Consider the following 24530-nt stretch of genomic DNA (forward strand, 5'->3'; position numbering starts at 1 on the left):
ACAGGTAATGGACCCGCTTACACCTCTCACAAGTTGAGGGATTTCTTCAGCCAGTGGGGGGTGAGGCACACCACAGGCATACCTCACTCTCCCACAGGGCAATCAATTGTGGAAAGGACACACCAGAACCTTAAGAGAGTCCTTGATCAGCAGCGGGGAGGAACAGAGATCATTCTTCCCATTGAGAGGCTCTGTAAGGCTCTGTATGTTATGAATTTTCTAAATTGTTCATCTACAGAGCCTGACCCCCCCTGTAATATGGCACTTCTCCAATTTGACCCATGCCAAACTCAAGGAGAAGCCGTCGGTGCTGATCAAAGACCCTGAATCACAGCAAACACTGGGACCTTTCCCATTGATTACCTGGGGGAGAGGGTATGCTTGTGTGTCAACACCATCTGGTCCTAGGTGGCTCCCAGGGAAAATATAAAACCATACTTATGCCCTGCAAACCCTGCACCAAAACCATATCAATCAAAATCTCCTGAGACCCACAGAGGTTCTCAAAAACAACAAGCCACCGCAGCCTGGAGATGGAGACGTCGCCGGAGCCCACCGAGCCGACCCGCCACCAGACCATTGACCAGATGGCGACCGACACAGTTTACTGCCAGACAACCCACTTCGTATAAAGCAAATTGTCGTGCCACCAAAACTGCCAAATGACAAGCCAACGTACAGCTCGACACTGTGAAATGCACAAGTTCCTCTAACTCCTTTCCCTTCCCTTTTCCCTCCCCCTCTTCCCTTTCTCACCTTAAATACCTACCCTCAAACTACTCACTTGCTAATTTGCACAAAGATGCAGCTTAATGCTGCTACTGCTGGTGCCTTAGCCATGCGTCCCCCTCTATGCAAAATGGCCCCACCAGCAATCAACTACCTCATCCCCCATACCCATTCCCTGCTTATATTTTCTTTTTTCTTTTTTCAGAAAAAAAAAAAAGGGGGGAGGCAGGAGAGAAAGGGGAAAAGAAAATAGGCCCCCCCCCCCCCCCCCCAAAGTCAGAGTTAATCTTTTTATGTTCTGTTATAGAAAATGGAGAGCAAAACCATCCTCAAGTTCCTGACCATCTGGATGCTCCCAAAAACATCAGCTGTGGATGCCTGGCTAGTAGCACAGCCCCTGGATTTGATAGATTGTGCTGCTTCAACCTATCAAGTCACAGTGAAGGCATCCACACTTGCATTCAGAGACTCCAACATGCGGTTCAGGAACTCAAGGCTGAAAAAGAGCCCCAATGGTTCGAGGACCTTTTTTAGAAGCTGGAGACTCAAAGGATGTGTTGCCTCCCTCCATAAAAACATATTTTGGATTTTTTAAATTATCATTATTGTTCTATGTATGTTCTCCTGTTTCAAAAGGTTGATAACTAGGTCTCTGGGAGATGCCTTTTTATTAAATAAAGAAGGGGGAGTTGTGGAGGCCAGGAACCGGCCAGTTTAGAGGTCCTCGCTCTCCCCTGGAGAGCTTCTCCCTAGGCGAGACACTTTTATGTCATGCAGAGAAAAAGTGTCAGTCCCAGAGGCCCTAGAGTTGAACATGTTAATTTGTTACACCCCATTGGTTTCCTTCCCTATCAATCCACCCCAATACATGTATCCAAGTTTCCCCCGCCCCTCTCCTCCTCTATAAATACCCCGGTTTTTCCCCAGTTCGAGGAGCTGCTGTCACTGGCTCCCTTCACTGAAGGCCCTGCTATAATAAAGGCTATTTCTCAGTGGAATGCCATACAGCTCTCTAGTCTCTCTTTCTGTGTTGCCTGCATGCTGCCGCTGAGCTGAAATCACTCGCCGGGCAGAGGACGTGCCTGTGCCCCTGGGCAGTCCTTTTCAGGACGGCTTCTTCAGGGTATTCGCGGCGCCCCTGCCGTCGACACCGCCACGGCAGAATCCCTCAGCCACTGTCCCAGGGTCCTTCAGCAGAGCAGCGGAGGGGATCAACAGGCTCAGACCGCTGTCTCCATGATGGCATAATAACTGAAGGCAGTGTTTTCATTGCTGGAGGCAGTGTTTTCATCACTGGGGTCAGTGTTTTCATCACTGGGGTCAGTGTTTTCATCACTGGGGGCAGTGTTTTCATCACTGGGGGCAGTGTTTTCATCACTGGGAGCATTGTTTTCATCACTGGGGGAAGTGTTTTCTTCTGGCTCCTCAAACACCCTCTGGAGGGCCTCCCTTAGGGACTGCATGGAGATGTGACTCCTGCAGCTGTCGATGGAGCAGTCTCTCCAGTAGTTCTCCAAGGAGAAGTCTTCCTTCCAGCTCCCCACCAAGAAGCTGATGAAGGGTTTGATGCTGCTGTTGATGCAGGTGAGTAGAAAAATCACCTGGGTGGACACAAACACGTACTCGAGCTGCTGCAGTAAATACAAGAGACTGAGGGGCAGACAGAGAAGTGCAGCGAGGAAGATGACGATGTCGAGCCTCTTGTGTTCCCTCTGCTGGGAGCCAGGTTTGAAATGAACGAAGACAATTATGCTGGAAATGAGCATGGGTGCAGCAAACAGGAAGAAATTGAGGACATACATGGAGAGGAGAGCCACCTGACAATGCTCCTGTTCCTGTGACTGGCACAGGGAAGTCACCATGGGAATGACAACGATGGCAAGAAAGAGGAAGGCCCAGGAAAGGGTAGTCATCACCACCCACAACAGGCGCTGGGGAAGTTGGCAACCACAGAAAACCAGGCAGAGGATGGATCTGCACCTGTAAAAGCTGATGAATGTCAGCCGGTACAGCCCCATGTTGTAGGAGAACTGGGACAGCTGGAAAAGCAAGCTAAAATACATCTGAGACATTATAGTGGAGCAGGACACTTCCTCGTGCAGGAAGAGCAGGGTGGAAGGGACCATGAAGACGAGGAAGAGGAAGTCAGTGATGGCTTGTTTGAAGATGAAGCAGGGGATGGCATTAATGTGGAGGAGCCAGAGGACAGCCCCATTCCCAGCCAGCCCACAGAGGCAGATGAGTAGTATCAGAATCTGTATGATCACGACACTGCCACTAATCTCACATGGGACAGGACCATCAGTCAGTGTGGAAAAATGAGGAAACACGGTGCTCACCTTCAAGGGTGGGTCCTGGGCAGGCGGTGCGTTGTGACCCCCTGGCTGTGGTCAGAGCGGATGGGAGTCAGTGCTTGGAGGATCCAGGGATGGACCATGCAGCTCCTCAGCAGCTCCGTGCAGCGGGAAGGATTTAGTGGAGAGAAATGAGATGTGCAGGGGAGGAGGGTGGTAGAAATTGTGGAGTGTGAGAGGGAGGTGGAAGGTTGGTCTGGTCAGTGGTGGATTAATATAAAACCAGAGAATACACATTTTCAACCCCCCTGATGTTGCTCAAAGGCCAAGTGGCCAAAAAGATAAAAGGACATAAAAATGTGGAGCCAGGGTAATAAATATGACTGGAGCCAATGGAGAAAGGGATAAGGAGGGCCACAGTATTTTTGGGGCAAGTTCTGTGACAAGGAGCAACAGCGCATGGCCAAAGGCAAAATTCAAGGCAAGGTCACCTTTAATATCACAGCACTCAGTGAATGCAACCACCAGAAACCTCTCTCAATGAACCTCCAGGACCATGAAAGGACTCCCAGTAGGAAGTGAATGCATGGAAATTTGTTCTAGGAAAATGGTGTTTATGTACTAGGTCAGAAAAACTTTTGAATGATTATGTGTGGTTAAAATGGATAAAGTCCTGTTGTAAAGTCTCAGCACACACAGAAATAAAGATGGATCCTTTTGTGTGTCCTGCTGCCTAAAGCTTCACTTGCTAATGCCATTACTTGGTGTTAATAACTTTATTCTGTCTGATTTTGGTATCCTCATCCCCATCTCCACCACATTCCCCACGCCATTCCCATCCCGTCCCATTCCACTCCCCTCCCGTCCCACTGGTTTCCCAGTCAGAGGCCACTCCCTGGCTCAAGGGCCTGGTGGGCTCTGCTGCTGTCCAGTGGGGAGATTTGGGATTGGTGGCACCCAGACCCCCTCCAAACCCCTCCAGCCCTGTCTGCCAGATGCCTTGGAGTGCCTACCTAGAAGAGAGGCTAGACAAGGTAAAGAGAATAAAAGCAGGTATTTATTAAAGGCCTTCAAAATGTGCACTTTGGGCAGTCAAAGCCTCTGAGAGGGGCTCCACTCAAATTGGACAATGGGCACGAGTTTTTCAGATATATAAATTTGGTCTGTTTACATATCAGGGTCAATCCTCCAATTACAGCTTCAGGTAGTGAAGTCATTTACCCCCAGTTTGCTACCCCCCAGTTCACTCTTGTTTATACTTTTCAGGGCCTGAGGCAGTAGGGTGTCCTTGAATTTCCGGCCTAGAGGGATTGTTTTTTCTGTCCAAGATGTGAAGACAGTTAACTAACACTTTATATGGAGTTGAGAGTTATGCATGAATGCAATACAGGAGTTGAAAAACATAAAGGCTAAAATCCTAAGGCAGCATGCCTCCCTGTGTCATCTCTGCTGTGACACTCTCAGAGCAGTCATGGGGGAATGCTGAGCCCCTGGGCCATCCTGTCTGTGCCAGCTGTGCCGGTGCCAGCCCAGCTCTGGGCACTCGGGATCGTGGTTGCTCCAGGGAGCAGAAGCCATGGCTGTGTCCCCTCTGAAACAAAGAAGTTTAAGTCTAGCAGCAAAAGTCTGTTAGGCTAATAACAATTTTGAGTCAAAATTGTGAACATATTGGAAATTTATTAGCCATAGACATGTTCAAAGGAACAACAATTTTCAGGCATTTTTATACACAATAATATCCAAGATTTTTTATAGATACTCCCAAAAGAGCTCCCAATTTATTACACCTTGGTATAGGTGTTTTGTTCTGTTAATATTACCAGAATATATTGTCTATCTTAGTTTAATGGTTAACCCAGGTTTTTCCAGCTAAACCATGTTTTATTGGCAGTGCTGGCAGTGCTGGTGAAGCATCTGGGTGCTTCTCAGAAACAACTCCCTTTCTGGGAAGAGGTCTGGGATCAGTGCCAAAACCTGCCCTGGGCCTAAGGAAGCACAACTAAGCCAAGAATTCCCATTTCTGTCATTCTACTGCAGGCTCACACAGCCCAAGGGAAGGACAGCAAACAGCTGCTTTGTGTTGATTTGGCACAGCTGGGTTTTTTGGTAGCTGAGGAGTGCCACAGACAGTGGCTCCTGTGAGAAGCTGCTGGAAGCCAATCACTGATGGCTCTGAAGATGGACATGCTGCTGGCCCAATCAGAGAGGCTGGTAACTCTTTTGTGATGACACATTGAAGAAGAAAGTCAAAGCAGCGCACACACAGTTTTTACCAGGGGTGGTGAGGCGTTGCTGCTGGGGCCATCCCGGTGCGGTGAGTGGTGATGCGCCGTGGCCGGGGCCATCATGGTACCTTCAGGCAGCAGTTTTTCTTGTAGTGAGAGAAGAGAGGGAAGTGAGAATGTGAGGGAAAACAACATGGCAGCACCAAGGTCAATGGAAAAAAAGAGGGGGAAGAAGTGCTCCAAATGTCACAGCTGAGATCCCTCTGCAAGCCGTAGTGAGGACTATGATGAAACAAACTCTCCCCTGGCAGTCCATGAAGTCTGTGGGGAATGCAGAAATCCACTCACAGCTTCCAAACCAGAGTAGCCTAGTCCTTTGGAAGACTGCACCCCATGGTAGCGTGACCCACAGCTTAGCAGTTTTGTGCACACTATTTGCCCATGGGAGGCACTCACATTGCAACAATTTTGTCAGGACTGCTGCTTGTGAGATTAGAGCCACACTGGAGAAGTTCATGGAGAAGTGTTTCCATGGGAGAGATCCAATGACATAGCAGAAAAAACTCCTCCCTGAGCAAACAGAAGTTTTCAAGTGACAAACTGACCAAAACACCTATGCTCTGTCTCCCTCCACTGTTGGGGGGATGGAGCTGGGGGGGGAAAAAGGTCTTTTAATGTTTTATTTATTTCTCATTATTGTCCTCTGACTCTGTTAATAATAAATTTACTTAATACCATTCAATTTGAACCTTTTATTTTTGACTCTTAGATTGTTTTTTCTCCCAGTCCTCATCTCTACTCATGAGGCCTTTGTTAATTTTTGTTTCTCTCTCCTCTACCCAGCTGAGAGCAAGAGAAGGTGAGTGAACAGTTTTCACATGTGCCTGGAGTTTGGCCAGTGTCAAACCATGACATGTTTTCAACCAGGTTATCAAGCATTAGGGCCCACATTACTTACTGCCAATAACCTTGAGGATGTAATAAAAGGAATTGGAGAGCAGATTTTGGGGTGCTGTAGTTGCCCTTCCAGCCCTTTACCAGAGCTCCTCCTCCTCAGTTTTGGGAATACTTGTGGTTGTTTTTACCTGATCTTACCCCTTTGCAAGCAGGGACACCTTCCACTAGACCAGGTTGCTTCAAACCTCATCCAACCTGGCTGGGAACATTTCCAGGGATGGGGCGGCCAGAGCATCTCTGGGAACCTGTGCCAGGACACAGGTTCTTCCCTCACGGGGAAGAATTTCTTCCCAATCTTCCACTCAAACCTGTTCTCTGGCAGTGGGAAGCCATTCCCCCTTGTATTGTCACTTCAGGCCCTTGTCCAAACTACCTCTCTAGTTCTTGGAGCCTCTTTAGGCTCTGGAAGGGGCTCTGAGGTCTCCCTGAAGCCATCCCTTCTCCGGGGTGAACACCCCTGTCTCAGTGACCTCAGCAAAGCCTCAGGGAGAGGGTTAATGCCCCTGAGACCATGGTGACAAATGCAGATGTCACCCTGCTCCTGGAAGGGGGTGGCTTGTGCTGAGCACCACGGACACCCCTCCCTTTGCAGCTGCACCATCCAGGCCTGCTGAGGGAGAGGCCAAAGCCAGGGCAGAGGAAGAATTTCTGAAGGCACAAAACCATAAGCAAGGATATAAGTAAAAATCAGGTTTAATACTAAGCAACAGCACACCAAAGTATTATCCCTGAGTGTTTGTGTGTGTGTTCAGGTATGTGTGACAAAAGGACTGTGAGGGTAAGGATAAAAAGGAAAATGGCCTGAAAGCTTTAAAGCACTCAAACTTAACAGTACTTCAGTTATATCCTAAACTTAGCAGTTCAACAGAGGAATAACACTTAGCAGTATTTGACCTACCTTATGCCATATACTTTCTTACAGGCCTGGCTCGCTCAGATGTCTCAGGTACTAAAACACCTGAGAGAGCCACATTTCTCCCACATTTGCTGTAGCAGATGCACACGTGTGTGCACCCAGACAGAAAGAGTCAGTGCAAGGTCCCTGTGGGAAATTCCCCTTGGAGGCAGTGAAATGCTCACTCCGGATGCCTTTGCATCTCCTCGCTGTGCCAAGGGTTGAGCCTGGAGCAGTGTGGGGATCGGTTTAGGATCTGTCGTTGTTTGGGCATCCCTGAGGGCAGCAAATGGGAGAGGTCCCAGCTCGGAGAGGCCCCAGTGCGAGGGAGGTTCTGGACAGCGCTGCTGGGGCCCAGCAGAGCTCCAAGGGTCTCCTTTTGGACTGCTGTTCACAGAGCACCAAGAGATGGGCTTCAGCCACAGCAATGTTTCACCCTGGCCACACTTTGGGCCAGCAGCTTCCTGTGGAAGTGTGAGAACAGGGATGTTGTGCCATTCAGGGATGTAAAATCATTTCCAAGGCTGTTCACAAAACCTCAGTAGGTCGTTGGAGAGCAGCAGTTCCTGGGAGCAGAGGGCATTTCTGATCAGTGCCAGAGGAGCTGAGCCCAGGGCCCGCTCTTCAAGGCTGAGGCCTCACAAGCCTGTAGGAGAGTCCAGTGTGGCCTGAAAAGGGGGTGGGGGATGCACCAGCACAGGGAGGGTGATCCTGTGGATATTTATTGATCAGGTGACTCAAGGAATCCCTCAGCCACTGTCCCAGGGTCCTTCAGCAGAGCAGTGGAGGGGATCAACAGGCTCAGACCGCTGTGCCCATGATGGCATCATCACTGGGGTCAGTGTTTTCATTGCTGGAGGCAGTGTTTTCATTTCTGGAGGCAGTGTTTTCATCATTTGGGGCAGTGTTTTCATCACTGGAGTCGGTGTTTTCATCACTGGGAGCATTGTTTTCATCACTGGGGGCAGTGTTTTCTTCAGGCTCCCCAAACACCCTCTGGAGGGCCTCCCTTAGGGACTGCATGGAGATGTGACTCCTGCAGCTGTCGATGGAGCAGTCTCTCCAGCAGCTCCTCAAGGAGAAGTCTTCCTTCCAGCTCCCCACCAAGAAGTAGATGAAGGGTTTGATGCTGCTGTTGATGCAGGTGAGTAGGAAAATCATCTCAGTGGACACAAACACGTACTCGAGCTGCCGCAGTAAATACAAGAGACTGAGGGGCAGACTGAAGAGTGCAGTGAGGAAGATGACGATGTCGAGCCTCTTCTGTTCCTGCTGCTGGGAGCCAGGGTTGAAATGAATGAAGACAATTATGCTGGAAATGAGCATGGGTGCAGCAAACAGGCAGAAGTTGAAGACATACATGGAGAGGAGAGCCACCTGGCAATGCTCCTGTTCCTGTGACTGGCAAAGGGAAGTCACCATGGGACTGACAACGATGAGAACAAAGAAGAAGGCCCAGAACAGGGTAGTCTTCACCACCCACAACAGGCGCAGGGGAAGTTGGCAACCACAGAAAACCAGGCAGAGAATGGATCTGCACCTGTCAAAGCTGATGTATGTCAGCCGGTACAGCCCCATGTTGTAGGAGAACAGGGACATCTGGAAAAGCAAGCTAAAATACATGCGAGACATTATAGTGGAGCAGGACACTTCCTCGTGCAGAAAGAGGAGCGTGGAAGGGACCATGAAGACGAGGAAGAGGAAGTCAGTGATGGCCTGGCTGAAGATGAAGTAGGTGATGGCATTAATGTGGAGGAGCCAGAGGGCAGCTCCATTCCCAGCCAGCCCACAGAGGCAGATGAGCAGTGTCACAATATGTATGATCACTGCACTGACACTGATTTCACATGGGACAGGTCCATCGGTCAGTGTGGAAAAACGAGGAAACACGGTGCTCACCTCCATGAATGGACGCTGGGCAGGCGGTGGGATGTGGCTCCCTGGCTGTGGTCAGAGCGGATGGGAGTCAGTGCTTGGAGGATCCAGGGATGGACCATGCAGCTCCTCAGCAGCTCCCTGCGGCTGGAAGGATTCAGTGGAGAGAAAAGAGATGTGAAGGGGAGGAGGGCTTTAGAAATTGTGGAGTGTGTGAGGGAGGTTTGGGCTGGTCAGTAGCGGATTAATATAAAACCAGAGAATACACATTTTCAACCCCCCTGAAATTGCTCAAAGGCCAAGTGGCGAAAAAGATAAAAGAGTAAAAATGTGGAGCCAGGGTAATAAACGTGACTGGAGCCAATGGAGAAAGGGATAAGGATGGCCACAGTATTTTTGGGGCAAGTTCTGTGACAAGAAGCAACAGCGCATGGCCAAAGGCAAAGTTCAAGGCAAGGTCACTTTTAATATCACAGCACTCAGTGAATGTGACCACCATAAACCTCTTTGAATGAACCTCCAGGACCACGAAAGAACTCCCAGTAGGAAGCGAATGCATGGAAATTTGTTCTAGGAAAATGGTGTTTATGTACTAGGTCAGAAAAACTTTTGAATGATTATGTGTGTTTATAATGGATAAAAGTGCTGTTGTAAAGTCTCAGCACACACAAAAATATGGATGGATCCTTCTGCGTGTCCTGCTGCCTAAAGCTTCACTTGCTAATGCCATTACTTGGTGTTAATAACTTTATTCTGTTTGATTTTTGTATCACTCCTCATCCCCCATCTTCACCACACTCTCCATCCTATCCCATCCCATTCCATCTGTCGTGGTTTTAAAGCAGGAACTAAAAAAATTACTTATTTCTTGCTGTGAGATATGGATTAGAACAAGAGCAAAACAGGCTTAAAACTTAAAAGGAAATAAAGAAACTTTATTAACAAAACTACAAGAATAAGAACACCAGAATAAACTTCCAGAAAACCCTTTTATCCCCCACTACCCACCATTCCTTTGTTCACATGAGAACATAGAGACAAAAAAACTTTAGAACTTTGGTGTCTGAAACAGTCCCAATTCCTGCTAGAGTCTTTTCATCAGCTTTGGTAGAGAAACAGAAGTCTTCTTCTGCTAATCTATGGAGTTTCTCACAAGAAAACTATTTCTGTTATAGTTTCCTATTTCTCTAATGCCAGCTGTCTGGAAATCCTGCCATCAATTCACTCCTCCCATTTCACATCACTCTGAGGTGTGTATGGGCCATGAGTCAAGGGATGTCATTTTAAGGATGAGTTATTAAAAGGCAAAAGTTCTCTTTATCTGTCTCTGTGAGCTTTGCAGGAAAACGGTTTTCTCTTTGCCCTCAAGGCGTCAAATCTTCGCTTCACTCTGTTCCAGCACCTCACTGTATCACAATTACTCTACCCTTTGCTCAAAATCCACACTTTGAACACTCCATTCCTCCCAGTATACTCTGTCATGAATTAAAGGAGTTTTTTCAGAACACTATTGTCCATCTCCATAGCTTTAACAGAAAAATATTTCAGCTTATAAAGCATCTCTTTATTCTCTCTTCCCCATCTAAAACTTAACTCTTTTCTTCACTGTCTTTGGTGGTTTTATGATGTCTCCTTCATGTTGATTGTCTCTCTCTCTGTCTCTCTGGGAAAAAGAAGTAATCTGTACGTTTTATCCAGGTAGTAAAAGAATTAAAGTCTTGGAAAGCTGCAGATGTTCATGGTGTCAGGTTTCAGTCCAGCAGCAGAAACTACAAACTAAGCCAGGCCAGCTGGCTCCGTTTCTCTTTCCCCCGCTTGCACCCATCCTCTGCGGCCTTGTCTGACCTGGCTGGGGCGGGGGGAGGAGGCCAAGACAGAGCCTTGTTACCTTGTCAGAAGCTGGAAACACAAGGAGAGCAAGAGAACTCTGGCTTTACATCTTAAGGCAGTGTTCACAAGTTGACCTCACTTTTCAACGGTCAAAACTGCTGTCAATTCTTAGAAATGACTGATAATTGGTCAGGAGAAAAGACTCCCATCAGCCACCAGCAGCTACAACTTCCTTAGCTCCCAAAGCTATCTTAAAGGTAAAGTCACCCCATGACACCATCCCATCCCATCCCATCCCATCCCGTCCCGTCCCGTCCCGTCCCGTCCCGTCCCGTCCCATTCCCATCCAGTCCCGTCCCGTCCCGTCCTGTCCCATTCCCATCCGGTCCCGTCCTGTTCCGTCCCCGTCCCATCCTGTCCCATCCCATCCCCGTCCCATCCCATCCCATCCCATCCCATCCCATCCCATCCCATCCCATCCCATCCCATCCCATCCCATCCCATCCATCCCCGTCTCGTCCCATGCTGTTCCATCCCCGTCCCATCCCATCCCATCCTCGTTCTGTCCCGTTCCATCCCCGTCCCATCCTGTCCCATCCCATCCCCATCCCGTCCTGTCCCGTCCCGTCCCATCCCATCCCATCCCCGTCCCGTGCTGTTCCATCCCCGTCCCATCCCATCCCATCCTCGTTCCATCCCATTCCCGTCCCCTCCCATCCCGTCCCACTGGTTTCTCAGTCAGAGGCCACTCCCTGGCTCAAGGGCCTGGTGGGCTCTGTTGCTGTCCAGTGGGGAGATTTGGGATTGGTGGCATCCAGACCCCCTCCAACCCCCTCCAGCCCTGTCTGCCTGATGTCTTGGAGTGGCTACCTAGAAGAGAGGCTAGACAAGGTAAAGAGAATAAAAGTAGGTGTTTATTAAAGGCCTTCAAAAGGTACAGCTTGGGCAGTCAAAGCCTCTGAGAGGGGCTCCACTCAAAATGGACAATGGTCACGAGTTTTTCAGACATATAATGTGGGGGCAGAGGAGCCCGCCTGTCCTGAGATCTTGGCTTTACCCTGGAGACAAGACACTTCACTGTAAGAGAGAGAGAGTGTAACACTCCCAGGGACCTTTGAGTTAGTTATGTTAAACTGTTGTGCTCCATTGGTGTTCCCCCCTGCCGTCCCACCCTGATACATGTATCCCGGTCTCCCCCCGCCCTCTCTCTCCTTATAAATACCCTGAGTTTTCCCCTGTTTGGCGGAATAGCTGTCGCAGGCTCCTTTGGCTAAAAGCCCTGCCTGAATAAAGGCTAGTGCTTAGCAGAATGCCAGAACAGCTCTCTCGTCCCTTCTTCCTGTGTTGCCTGCACACCGCCACTGAGCCGAGCCACAAGAACCAGGCTGGAATCACTCACCTACCCGAAGACGCACACGCGCTTCGGGCCAGCCCTTTTCAGGGCTGTTTCTCCAGTGAAGTCGCGGTCCTCTGGCCCCCTACATTGCCACAGCAACTGGCGCTGACTGTGGGGCATTTGAACAAAGCCCTGAAGAAGCGTCCGCCTGCAGCTTTAACTGTGGAGCGAGTCACTGGTTTAAGCCGCCGCCCCTCGAGGAAGCCTCCTTGCATTGTAGCAAGAGGCTATCCACGAGGCTGTGTCCGGGACCCTCGCTGACCACTCTGGACAAAGAAGAAAAGCCCCTGAGGACCGGCTGCCCAGGTGACCACCCACCCAGCAGCTTTTTGTTTGCCCACTGGCCAAAGAGAAATTGTAAGTCGATCCCGTGAAGGGTTTTTTTGGGCTTTTTTCTTTTTCTCTGCTGTTTTACTGCTGGGCGGGGAGTGAAAAAGGATGGGAAATCAGTCCTCCACATCGAGGCTGACGCCACCTGAAGGGGACTTTTACATCCAAGTTGTAAGCACCGTAAAAGGGGGAAATTTTAAGTTTTCTAAAGGGGATTTAAAGAGATTTATTAATTGGGTTTTTGAACATTTTAAGATTAATGCGGATTCTGCTAAATTGGGAATTTTTTGGGATAATGTGGGGAGAAAGTTATACACGGTTCAAGCAAAGGGAGACTTTTCTGTTGAAAATTTTTTTTCTGTGTTTCAAAATATTATTTTCTCACTGGAAAACGAGGGGAAAAAGAAGAGGGAGTGTTGGGTCCCCAGTTGAACCCCCCATCCCCATCAACCTCTCCTAGTGTCCCTAACCCCTCATCACTATCTGAGGGGCAGTCGGCGGGTGGACGTAGCCTCCAGGCACAGGGTTGCTGCTGTCTCCCTGACACCCCGCCACCGTCTCTCTACCCTTACCAGGGTGGCAAAAGCCATGCTGCTCTGGGTCTTTCCTCTACCCTCTCTCCTATGCCCTCACACCCGGTTGTGTCTCCACCAGTTCCTAGCATTAGCACAGATGGCACCGGCAGCGTGGCCAGCCCCGCCATTTTGTCCCACTCACACTCTGGTTTTCCCGCCCTCAAAGCCCAAAATGGCCACTTTTCCACCTCTACCCCTTCTCTTCCTGCTGTGCCCTACTCCTCCTCCCCTCCCACTGTGTAATTGGGTGTAAACGTGTCGAGCCCCGCCCCATCCATCAGACAACCCCTCCCCGTCACGGACCCTGGTCCTGCCCCTTCACGCCAGGGCCCCGCCCCCAACGACACGCCCACTCCAAGGTCCCAACACCCCGGGACCATGAATCACAAAGGGGCCAAAGGCCAACCCTAGGCACCCGAGCCAGCCCCGCGCTATTATCAAGTGCTCCCCATCTCCACTAGAGAATCTAGTTATTCAGAATCTACTTATTCAGATTCTGAATATGAAGACCACTGGGCTGAGGTGCAGAGGGAAGCCACACGGGCGGGGAACTCAGCTCTGTCCCGGAAAATACTTGCCTTTCGTGTAATAATGAGGAGAGACAGGGCAGGGGCACAAGTTGCTGCCTGGGAGTCCCTTCACTATAGGGAATTGCAGGAACTTTGGAAGGCTGCTGAAGAACATGACCGGGGCTCACGTTTTTTCAAACACTTGCTGGTAGCGTCCTTCACTGCCCACGTCATGTTCCCCCATGACATCAAAAATATTATGAACTGCCTTCTCTCCCCAGCAGAGTACATATTATGGGAGAGGCAGCGGAAAAAACATTTAAAACAATTGGCAGAGGTTTATGCTAAAGATGCCAACTGACCTGATTTTACTTTGGAGCAACTGGCAGGAGAAGGTGACTTCCAAAAGCCCCGAGATCAGGCTTGGGATCTGCCTGAAGCAGCCTTACAGGATACTGCCAATGCTACCAAGATATCTCTTTTTACCACCCCTGATGACAAAGTGGCAATGCAGTGCTTCACCAATATTAAGCAAGGGGCAACTGAGTCTTTTATTAAGCATATTGATAAAAGTGGCCATTGAAAAGCAAATAGAGAGCCCTCAGGTGCAAAAGGAATTATTAGTAAAAATAGCAATGGCCAATGCCAATTGTGTGTGTGCAACGCAGTCTTACGGGCCCTTCCACCGGACCCCGAATCAACCATAGATCAGATGGTTGAAGCCTGCACCAAGCACTCCTCCGCCTCAAGTGAGAATACAGTGGCACTTGCATTGGCTAAAGGAGTGGCAGAGGGGATATCTGGAGCTTATGCTGCAGACCCCAATAGAAATTGTTGTTTTAACTGTGGCGAGCCTGGACATTTCTTCAGGGACTGTCCGGAGAGACATTTTATACAACCACCTGCCCACCAACAGTTACCCAGACCAAATTGGCGTTCGGGAAACTTCAAGCAGAGTACGGAACGGCCCCAAGCTTCGACATCAAATCAAATGTGGCCCTGCTCCATCCCTCCTGCCAAATCCACCATCCTGCCTCCATTGGGACCCCGATATCAAGCCCAGCAGGTGGAGTGCTTCAGATGGGAACCTGGCGTCAACTGGTAACTAGACTCTCTTTACATATGAAGGGTGACTGTATTTACACAAACCCCACAGGGAAATGAGGACCACCAGGCGGTCCCTCCAACATCTTAATACTTGGTGATCCTACCAACTCTCCAGGACAAATTCATACCCTTCCTGAGGTTCAAACTATATACCCTGGAGATGAAATTTCCATCTTCCTGACCTGCATAGACCCGCCTTATTATTTAAAGGAACAGACTCCATGCCCCAAGCCGTTTTACTTTCCGGTGACTGCCTGGAACAGGTTCCCCTCAACCCCAGCGTTATGTGAACTCAGGTTGTGGGCTCCAGCAAACCCATTCTGGACTGCAGCCCATTTTGCAAAGGGGAAAAAATCCAGTGCCCAGGAATGCTGGACACGGGAACGGATGTCACCATCATCGCCTGCTCTGAGTGGCCAGACAGTTGGGAGTTACAACCTGTGGCAGGCATGATTTCGGGAATGGGAGGGATGACAGCTTCCATGAGGAGCAAGCGGAATGTTGTCATCGAAGGACCCGAGGGGAAAATGGTGACCATCAGGCCATTTGTGGCAAGAGCACCAATCACCCTCTGGGGATGGGATTTCCTGTCCTAATGGGGGGCTTCTCTGCAGATTCCCAGCAGGGGTTTTTAGTGGGGGCCACTGAGAAGCGCGCCATGCCTACCATCCCCCAACTCACCTGGAAACAGCACCATCCAGTGTGGGTTGCTCAGTGGCGCCTATCTGAGACAAAATTGTGCCCACTGGAAGCCCTCGTGGAACAGCAGCTTGCCAAGGGTCACATCACTGAGTCCAACAGCCCTTGGAACTCCCCCATCTTTGTTCTATGCAAACGAGGCAAGGACAGGTGGAGACTCCTTCATGACCTCCGGAAGATCAACGATGTCATCGAGGATATGGAATCCCTTCAGCCCGGTATGCCCTCCCCTTCAATGCTCCCTCAGGCTTGGAAGCTGGCCATCATTGACATCAAGGACTGTTTTTTCCACATACCCCTCCATCCTCACGACGCGCCCATATTTGCATTCTCGGTTCCCTCGCCAAACAGAAAAGCACCTTTAAAGAGGTACCATTGGCTGGTCCTCCCACAAGGGATGAAAAATTCGTCCACCATCTGCCAGTGGTATGTAGCCCACATCCTATCACCTGTGATGGCCCTGTTCCCAGATGCCATCATCCTCCATTACATGGATGACATCCTGGTTTGTGCTGCTGACGACGACTGTCTGCACCGGACTTTACAAAAAACTATCCAGACAATTGAGGACGCGGGGTTTGAAATCTGCAAAGACAAGATTCAGCACACCTGCCCTTGGACCTACCTGGGACTGCGGATTCGTGACTGGACCGTCGTACCCCAGCAGCTGACCATCAGAGGCGACCCCAAGATCCTGCAGGATTTACATCAGCTCTGCAGGTCCATCAACTGGGTATTTTTTACAGACGGCTCGGGGAAATCCCACAAATCAGTCATGACTTGGAACGACGCCAAGACGAAGAAGTGGCAGTCTGATGTCCAAGTGGTTGAGGGATCACCACAGATTGTAGAATTAGCAGCCGTCATCAGAGCTTTTGAGAAATTCCAAGAACCTTTCAATCTGGTGACTGATTTGGCTTATGTGGCTGGAATAGCTAGGAGAGCAGAACACACATTTCTGGAACAGGTCTCTAACCCAAACTTACACAAATCGCTTTCTAGATTAATACACCTTATCTTCCACAGAAAGCAACCATACTATGTCATACATGTGAGGGCGCACACCGACCTTCCAGGTGCCATTGCCGAAGGAAACAGGAGGGCAGACGCCTTAGCCATGCCTTCTGGAGCAGCCATTGTCCCGGACATTTTTGCGCAAGCGAAATTGACCCACCAGTTCTTCCATCAAAACGTGCCTGCACGGATGAGAATGTTCAGACTACCCAGGGACCAGGCTAGGGCAATAGTTGCCACCTGTCCCAATTGCCAGTCATTCCAGATACCAGCCATTAACTGCGGGGTTAACCCCTGAGGACTTAACAGCTGCCAGATATGGCAAACTGATGTCACTCACGTCCCGTCCTTCGGGAGAGTTAACTATGTACACGTCTCAGTGGACACCTTCTCTGGTGCAGTGTTTTCCTCAGCCCACTCAGGAGAAAATGCCAAGCATACCATCCGACATTTTCTCCTTGCGTTTGCTACCCTGGGAGTCCCGGAACAAATTAAAACAGACAACGGACCCGCTTACACCTCTCACGGATTAAGAGACTTTTTAAATCAGTGGGGAGTGAAGCACACCACGGGCATTCCTCATTCTCCTACTGGGCAATCAATTGTGGAGAGGACCCACCAAAACCTGAAAAGAGTCCTTGATCAGCAGCAAGGAGGAACAGAGATCATTCCTCCCACTGTGAGGCTCTGGAAAGCTCTGTATGTCATGAATTTTCTAAACTGTTCATCTACAGAGCCTGACCCCCCTGTAATACGGCACTTCTCCAGTTCGACCCATGCCAAACTCACCGAGAAGCCGCCAGTGCTGATCAAGGATCCTGAATCACAACTGACATCAGGACCTGTTCCACTGATTACCTGGGGGAGAGGGTATGCTTGTGTGTCCACATCATCAGTACCTAAGTGTCTGCCAGGGAAAAATGTAAAACCTTATTTAGGCCCTACAAACCCTGCACCAAACTCAGAACTTTCCAAGTCTCCTGAGACCCACACAGGTCCAGAAAAACAGTAGTCCACTGCAGCCTGGAAGCGGAGACGTCGTCGTAGTCCACCGAACTGACCTGCCACCAGACCAACAACCAGACAGAGGCCAAACCGTCTTGCTACCAGGGCCACAACAAGTCAACAGCCAACATCACGCTTGTCACCATGACATTACACAAGTCTTCTTAACTCCCTTCCCCTCCCTTTCCCCTCTCTCCCTTCCCCTTCTTGCCCTCGTTGCCTAGCCCAAATTGCCAGTTTACACCAAAATGCACCTCAGTACTGCTGCTGGTGTCAGGTCATGTGTCCCCAATACACAGAATAACCCTGCTTATAATTGGTTTTTTTAAAGAGGGAGGAGATGGGAGAGGAAGGAGAAAAAGAAAATAGCTCCCCCCCTCCAAAATTAAGAGCTAATCTTTTATGTCCTGTCATAAAATGGAGAGCAAAACCATCCTTGGGTTCCTGATGTTCCTGATTATCAGGATGCTCCTGAAAACATTAGCTGTGGATGCCTTGCTAGTAGCACAGCCCCAGGAGAACGTGTGGATCACCCTCGCAAAGAAGCTCAAACAAGAACACATGTGCTTCTCCATGGGCAGCGCCACCGACCCTCTCATCCTGCCTGGTGGGGATTCCTTTGACGTCCCACGAATGCCCTTTCATAGGGAAAGAACCCAACCCAGTAGACATTTGGGACAAGTGGACAAATATCTTACCCCATGCACCAGAGGAACCCCAGGAATTGGAGCTTTTGGGGTCCTCCAAAGCTACCTATTGCATAAATTTTAATTATCACCCAGTACCCAATGCATGGCCTGCCTCAAAATACCACAAGGCAATTAAATCAAGGAAAAATATGAGTCCCAACAGTAAAATTTACAATCGGTTCAAATGGTGCATTTACACCAGCAGCACATGATCCGCCTCCTCTCACTATCCCAGAGTGCTGCCCCGGGGAGTGTTCTTAATTTGTGGGGATAGAGTGTGGGCAGGAATCCCTTCCCGACTCTGGAAAGGTCCTTGCACGCTTGGACAGCTTACCATCCTCACTCCAAATTCAACTCTAATACATGATTGGCTGAAAAAGAATGAATTGGCCTGCCAAAAGTGAGATCTCACTCAATTAGATGAAAATTGCAATAGCCAAATTAAAGATTGGTCCTACCCAAAGAAGGTGGTGATGTCAGCATTTTTGCAGTGGGCAGCTGCTGCTAAAGCCTGCGGTGAGCTTTCTCACCTGGAGTGTTGGCTTGGTAAGCAGGCCAACCTGACCTCCTCTGTCCTGAGCGACCTCTTGACAGATGAGGAGACTGTTAGGCATGCTACGCTACAAAACTGAGCTGCCATCGACTTTTTGCTCCTGGCCCATGGACATGGCTGGGAGAAGTTTGATGGACTGTGCTGCTTTAACCTCTCCAGCCACAGTGAAGGCATCCACGCCTGCATCCAGAGACTCCAAGACGCGGTCCAGGAACTCAAGACTGAAAAGGAGCCCCAGTGGCTTGAAGATCTTTTTGTGAGCTGGGGACTCAAAAGATGGGTTGCCTCCCTCCTGAAAAACATTTTTTGGGTTTACCAAACTGTTATTATTTTCCTAGGTATGTTTTCATGTTTTAAGAAGCAATAAACTAACTCTCTAGGTGATGCCTTTTTAATAAGTAAAGAAGGGGGAGTTGTGGGGGTGGAGGAGCCCACCAGTTCCGAGATCCTGGCTTTACCCTGGAGACAAGACACTTCGCTGTAAGAGAGAGAGAGTGTATCGCTCCCAGGGACCTTTGAGTTAGTTATGTTAAACTGTTGTGCTCCATTGGTGTTCCCCCCTGCCATCCCACCCCTATACATGTATCCCGGTCTCCCCCCGCCCCTCTCTCTCCCTATAAATACCCCGAGTTTTCCCCTCTTTGGCGGAATAGCTGTCGCCGGCTCTCTTCGCTAAAAGCCCTGCCTGAATAAAGGCTAGTGCTTAGCAGAATGCCAGAACAGCTCTCTCGTCCCTTCTTCCTGTGTTGCCTGCACACCGACACTGAGCCGAGCCGCAAGAACCGAGCTGGAATCTCTCGCCAGCCGCAGACGCACACACGCTTCGGGCCAGCCCTTTTCAGGGCTGTATCTCCAGAGAAGTCACAGCGCTCCAGCCCCCTCCGTCGCCACGGCAATATAAGTTTGTTCCATTTACTTATCAGGGTCAATCCTCCAATTACAGCTTCAGGTAGTGAAGTCATTTTTCCCCAGTTTCCTCCCCCCAGTTTACTATTGTTTATACTTTTCAGGGCCCAAGACAGTAGGGAGACCTTGAATTTCCAGCCTAGAGGGATTGTTTTTCCTGTCCAAAATGTGAAGACAGTTAACTAACTTCATATGGAGTTGAGAGTTATGCATTAATGCGGTACAGGAGTTGAAAAACATAAAGGCTAAAATCCTATGGCAGCATGCCTCCCTGTGTCATCTCTGCTGTGACATTCTCAGAGCAGTCATGGGGGAATGCTGAGCCCCTGGGCCATCCTGTCTGTGCCAGCTGTGCCGGTGCCAGCCCAGCTCTGGGCACTCGGGATCGTGGTTGCTCCAGGGAGCAGAAGCCATGGCTGTGTCCCCTCTGAAACAAAGAAGTTTAAGTCTAACAGCAAAAGCGTGTTAGGCTAATAAGAATTTTGAGTCAAAATTCTGAACATACTGGAAATTTATTTGCCATAGACATGTTCAAAGGAACAACAATTTTCAGGCATTTTTATACACACTAATATCCAAGATTTTTTATAGATACTCCCGAAAGGGCTCCCAATTTATTACACCTTGGTATAGGTGTTTTGTTCTGTTAATATTACCAGAATATATTGTCTATCTTAGTTTAATGGTTAACCCAGGTTTCTTCCAGCTAAACCATGTTTTATTGGCGGTGCTGGCAGTGCTGGTGAAGCTTCTGGGTGCTTCTCAGAAACAACTCCCTTTCTGGGAAGAGGTCTGGGATCAGTGCCAAAACCTGCCCTGGGCCTGAGGAAGCACAACTAAGCCAAAAATTCCCATTTCTGTCATTCTACTGCAGGCTCACACAGCCCAAGGGAAGGACAGCAAACAGCTGCTTTGTGTTGATTTGGCACAGCTGGGTTTTTTGGTAGCCAAGGAGTGCCACAGACAGCGGCTCCTGTGAGAAGCTGCTGGAAGCCAATCACTGATGGCTCTGAAGATGGACATGCTGCTGGCCCAATCAGAGAGGCTGGTAACTCTTCTGTGATGACACATTGAAGAAGAAAGTCAAAGCAGCGCACACACAGTTTTTACCAGGGGTGGCGAGGTGCTGCTGCTGGGGCCATCCCGGTGCGGTGAGTGGTGATGCGCCGTGGCCGGGGCCATCATGGTACCTTCAGGCAGCAGTTTTCTTATAGTGAGAGAAGAGAGGGAAGTGAGAACGTGAGGGAACACAACATGGCAGCACCAAGGTCAATGGAACAAAAGAGGGGGAAGAAGTGCTCCAAATGTCACAGCTGAGATTCCTCTGCAAGCCGTAGTGAGGACTATGATGAAACAAACTCTCCCCTGGCAGTCCATGAAGTCTGTGGGGAATGCAGAAATCCACTCACAGCTTCCAAAGAAGAGCAGCCTGGTCCTTTGGAGGACTGCACCCCATGGTAGCGTGACCCACAGCTTAACAGTTTTTTGCACACTATTTGCCCATGGGAGGCACTCATGTTGCAACAATTTTGGCAGGACTGCTGCTTGTGAGATTAGAGCCACACTGGAGAAGTTCATGGAGAAGTGTTTCCATGGGAGAGATCCAATGACATAGCAGAAAAAACTCCTCTCCCTGAGTGAACAGAAGAATATCTCAAGTGACAAACTGACCAAAACCCCTATGCCCTGTCTCCCTCCACTGTTGGGGGGATGGAGCTGGGGGGGGAAAAGGTCTTTTAATGTTTTATTTATTTCTCATTATTGTCCTCCGACTCTGTTAATAATAAATTTACTTAATACCGTTAAATTTGAACCTTTTATTTTTGACTCTTAGAGTGTTTTTCTCCCAGTCCTCATCTCAACTCATGAGCTCTTTGTTAATTTTTGTTTCCCTGTCCTCGGCCCAGCTGAGGGCAAGAGAAGGTGAGTGAACGGTTTGCACAGGTGCCTGGAGTTTGGCCAGTGTCAAACCATGACATGCTTTCAACCAGGTTATCAAGCATTAGAGCCCACATTACTTACTGCCAATAACCTTGATGATGTAATAAAAGGAATTGGAGAGCAGATTTTGGGGTGCTGTAGTCTCCCTTCAAGCCCTTTACCAGAGCTCCTCCTCCTCCTCCTCCTCAGTCTCGGGAATACTTGTGGTTGTTTTTACCTGATCTCATCCCTTTGCAAGCAGGGACACCTTCCACTAGACCAGGTTGTTTCAAACCTCATCCAGCCTGGCCGGGAACATTTCCAGGGATGGGGCAGCCAGAGCATCTCTGGGAACCTGTGCCAGGGCCTCTCCACCCTCACGGGGAAGAATTTCTTCCCAATCTTCCACTCAAACCTGTTCTCTGGCAGTGGGAAGCCATTCCCCCTTGTATTGTCACTTCAGGCCCTTGTCCAAACTGCCTCTCTAGTTCTTGGAGCCTCTTTAGGCTCTGGAAGGGGCTCTGAGGTCTCCCTGAAGCCATCCCTTCTCCAGGATGAACACCCCTGTCTCAGTGACCTCAGCAAAGCCTCAGGGAGAGGGATAATGCCCCAGAGACCATGGTGACAAATGCAGATGTCACCCTGCTCCTGGAAGGGGGTGGCTGTGCTGAGCACCACGGACTCCCCTCCCTTTGCAGCTGCACCATCCAGGCCTGCTGAGGGAGAGGCCAAAGCCAGGGCAGAGGAAGAATTTCTGAAGGCACAAAACCATAAGCAAGGATATAAGTAAAAACCAGATTTCATATTAAGCAACAGCACACCAAAGTATTATCCCTAAGTGTTTGTGTGTGTGTTCAGGTACGTGTGACAAAAGGACTGTGAGGGTAAGGATGAAAAGGACAATGGCCTAAAAACTTTAAAGTACTCAAACTTAACAGTACTTCAGTTATAGCCTAAACTTAGCAGTTCAACAGATGAATAACACTTAGCAGTGTTTAACCTACCTTATGCCATATACTTCCTTACAGGCCTGGCTCGCTCAGATGTCTCAGGTACTAAAACATCTGAGAGAGCAGCATTTCTCCCACATTTGCTGTAGCAGATGTACACATGTGTGCACCCAGACAGAAAGAGTCAGTGCAAGGTCCCTGTGGGAAATTCCCCTTGGAGGCAGTGAAATGCTCACTCCGGATGCCTTTGCATCTCCTCGCTGTGCCAAGGGTTGAGCCTGGAGCAGTGCGGGGATCGGTTTAGGATCTGTCGTTGTTTGGGCATCCCTGAGGGCAGCAAATGGGAGAGGTCCCAGCTCGGAGAGGCCCCAGTGCGAGGGAGGTTCTGGCCAGTGCTGCTGGGGCCCAGCAGAGCTCCAAGGGTCTCCTTTTGGACCGCTGTTCACAGGGCCCCAAGAGATGGGCTTCAGTCACAACGATGTTTCACCCTGGCCACACTTTGGGCCAGCAGCTTCCTGTGGAAGTGTGAGAACAGGGATGTTGTGCCATTCAGGGATGTAAAATCATTTCCAAGGCTGTTCACAAAACCTCAGCAGGTCGTTGGAGAGCAGCAGTTCCTGGGAGCAGAGGGCATTTCTGATCAGTGCCAGAGGAGCTGAGCCCAGGGCCTGCTCCTCAAGGCTGAGGCCTCACAAGCCTGTAGGAGAGTCCAGTGTGGCCTGAAAAGGGGTTGGGGGATGCACCAGCACAGGGAGGGTGATCCTGTGGATATTTATTGATCAGGTGACTCAAGGAATCCCTCAGCCACTGTCCCAGGGTCCTTCAGCAGAGCAGCGGAGGGGATCAACAGGCTCAGAGCGCTGTGTCCATGGTGTCATTTTCACTGCAGGCACTGCTTTCATTGCTGGGGTCAAAGCTTTTATAGCTGGAGGCAGTGTTTTCATCACTGGATGCAGTGTTTTCATCACTGGGGGCAGTGTTTTCATCACTGGGAGCATTGTTTTCATCACTGGGAGCAGTGTTTTCTTCTGGCTCCCCAAACACCCTCTGGAGGGCCTCCCTTAGGGACTGCATGGAGATGTGACTCCTGCAGCTGTCGATGGAGCAGTCTCTCCAGCAGCTCCTCATGCAGAAGTCTGCCTTCCAGATCCCCACCAAGAAGTAGTTGAAGGGTTTGATGCTGCTGTTGATGCAGGTTAATAGAAAAATCAGCTGGGTGGACACAGGCGTGGTGTACTCAAGCTGCTGCAGTAAATACAAGAGACTGAGGGGCAGACTGAAGAGTGCAGTGAGGAAGATGACGATGTCGAGCCTCTTGTGTTCCCTCTGCTGGGAGCCAGGTTTGAAATGAACGAAGACAATTATGCTGGAAATGAGCATGGGTGCAGCAAACAGGCAGAAATGGAGGACATACATGGAGAGGAGAGCCACCTGGCAATGCTCCTGTTCCTGTGACTGGCACAGGGAAGTCACCATGGGAATGACAACGATGGCAAGAAAGAGGAAGGCCCAGGACAGGGTAGTCTTCACCACCCACAACAGGCGCTGGGGAAGTTGGCAACCACAGAAAACCTGGCAGAGGATGGATCTGCACCTCTCAAAGCTGATGAATGTCAGCCGGTACAGCCCTATGTTGTAGGAGAACTGGGACAGCTGGAAAAGCAAGCTCAAATATATCCGAGACAATATAGCGGAGCAGGATACTTCCTCGTGCAGAAAGAGCAGGGTGGAAGGGACCATGAAGATGAGGAAGAGGAAGTCAGTGATGGCCTGGTTGAAGATGAAGTTGGTGATGGCATTAGTGTAGAGGAGCCAGAGGACAGCCCCAGTCCCAGCCAGCCCACAGAGGCAGATGAGCAGTGTCACAATATGTATGATCACTGCACTGACACTGATTTCACATGGGACAGGTCCATCGGTCTGTGCGGAAAAACGAGGAAACACGGTGCTCACCTTAATGGGTGGGCGATGGGCAGGTGGTGCGTTGTGACCCCCTGGCTGCGGTCTGAGCGAATGGGAGTCAGTGCTTGGAGGATCCAGGGATGGACCATGCAGCTCCTCAGCAGCTCCAT

At 49.8% G+C, this 24530-nt stretch overlaps 3 protein-coding genes, 1 long non-coding RNA gene and 1 pseudogene across 4 annotated transcripts; 1 reads left to right on the forward strand and 4 right to left on the reverse strand.

The window, feature by feature from the left end:
- Positions 1-1893: 1893 nt before the first annotated feature.
- Positions 1894-2944, reverse strand: LOC111930624 (proto-oncogene Mas-like). The gene has a single exon (XM_086892126.1). It carries the CDS (start codon positions 2853-2855, stop codon positions 1950-1952), a length of 906 nt encoding a protein of 301 aa, XP_086748252.1. The 5' UTR covers positions 2856-2944; the 3' UTR covers positions 1894-1949.
- A 2153-nt stretch (positions 2945-5097) lies between these two features.
- On the reverse strand, positions 5098-6741 carry LOC147652419 (uncharacterized). Its single transcript, XR_015287732.1, has 2 exons — positions 6344-6741; positions 5098-5394 (listed from the first exon to the last, which is right to left on the reverse strand). It is a non-coding gene; the product is annotated as an uncharacterized LOC147652419 (long non-coding RNA).
- A 362-nt stretch (positions 6742-7103) lies between these two features.
- On the reverse strand, positions 7104-9022 carry LOC147652420 (proto-oncogene Mas-like). The gene has a single exon (XM_086893231.1). It carries the CDS (start codon positions 9003-9005, stop codon positions 7902-7904), a length of 1104 nt encoding a protein of 367 aa, XP_086749357.1. The 5' UTR covers positions 9006-9022; the 3' UTR covers positions 7104-7901.
- An 8816-nt stretch (positions 9023-17838) lies between these two features.
- LOC147652421 (uncharacterized) lies at positions 17839-19166 on the forward strand (annotated as a pseudogene).
- A 3348-nt stretch (positions 19167-22514) lies between these two features.
- On the reverse strand, positions 22515-24530 carry LOC147652422 (proto-oncogene Mas-like). Its single transcript, XM_086893304.1, has 2 exons — positions 24412-24530; positions 22515-24349 (listed from the first exon to the last, which is right to left on the reverse strand). The coding sequence occupies exons 1-2, from the start codon at positions 24528-24530 to the stop codon at positions 23311-23313; spliced, it is 1158 nt and encodes a 385-aa protein (XP_086749430.1). The 3' UTR covers positions 22515-23310.

Source organism: Cyanistes caeruleus, chromosome 6 (genome assembly GCF_971803275.1).
Source record: "Cyanistes caeruleus chromosome 6, bCyaCae1.hap1.1, whole genome shotgun sequence".
In the NCBI taxonomy this organism is placed as follows: Eukaryota; Metazoa; Chordata; class Aves; order Passeriformes; family Paridae; genus Cyanistes; species Cyanistes caeruleus.

What these genes read in the sequence shown, in the direction of transcription:
- LOC111930624 (XM_086892126.1), bottom strand. Translation starts at nt 2,855, where the DNA reads ATGGTCCCTTCCACCCTGCTCTTCCTGCACGAGGAAGTGTCCTGCTCC.
- LOC147652420 (XM_086893231.1), bottom strand. Translation starts at nt 9,005, where the DNA reads ATGGAGGTGAGCACCGTGTTTCCTCGTTTTTCCACACTGACCGATGGA.
- LOC147652422 (XM_086893304.1), bottom strand. Translation starts at nt 24,530, where the DNA reads ATGGAGCTGCTGAGGAGCTGCATGGTCCATCCCTGGATCCTCCAAGCA. An exon ending in CCCATCGCCCACCCATTAAG is followed by an intron (nt 24,350 to 24,411) that starts GTGAGCACCGTG and finishes ATGTGAAATCAG; the next exon opens with TGTCAGTGCAGTGATCATAC.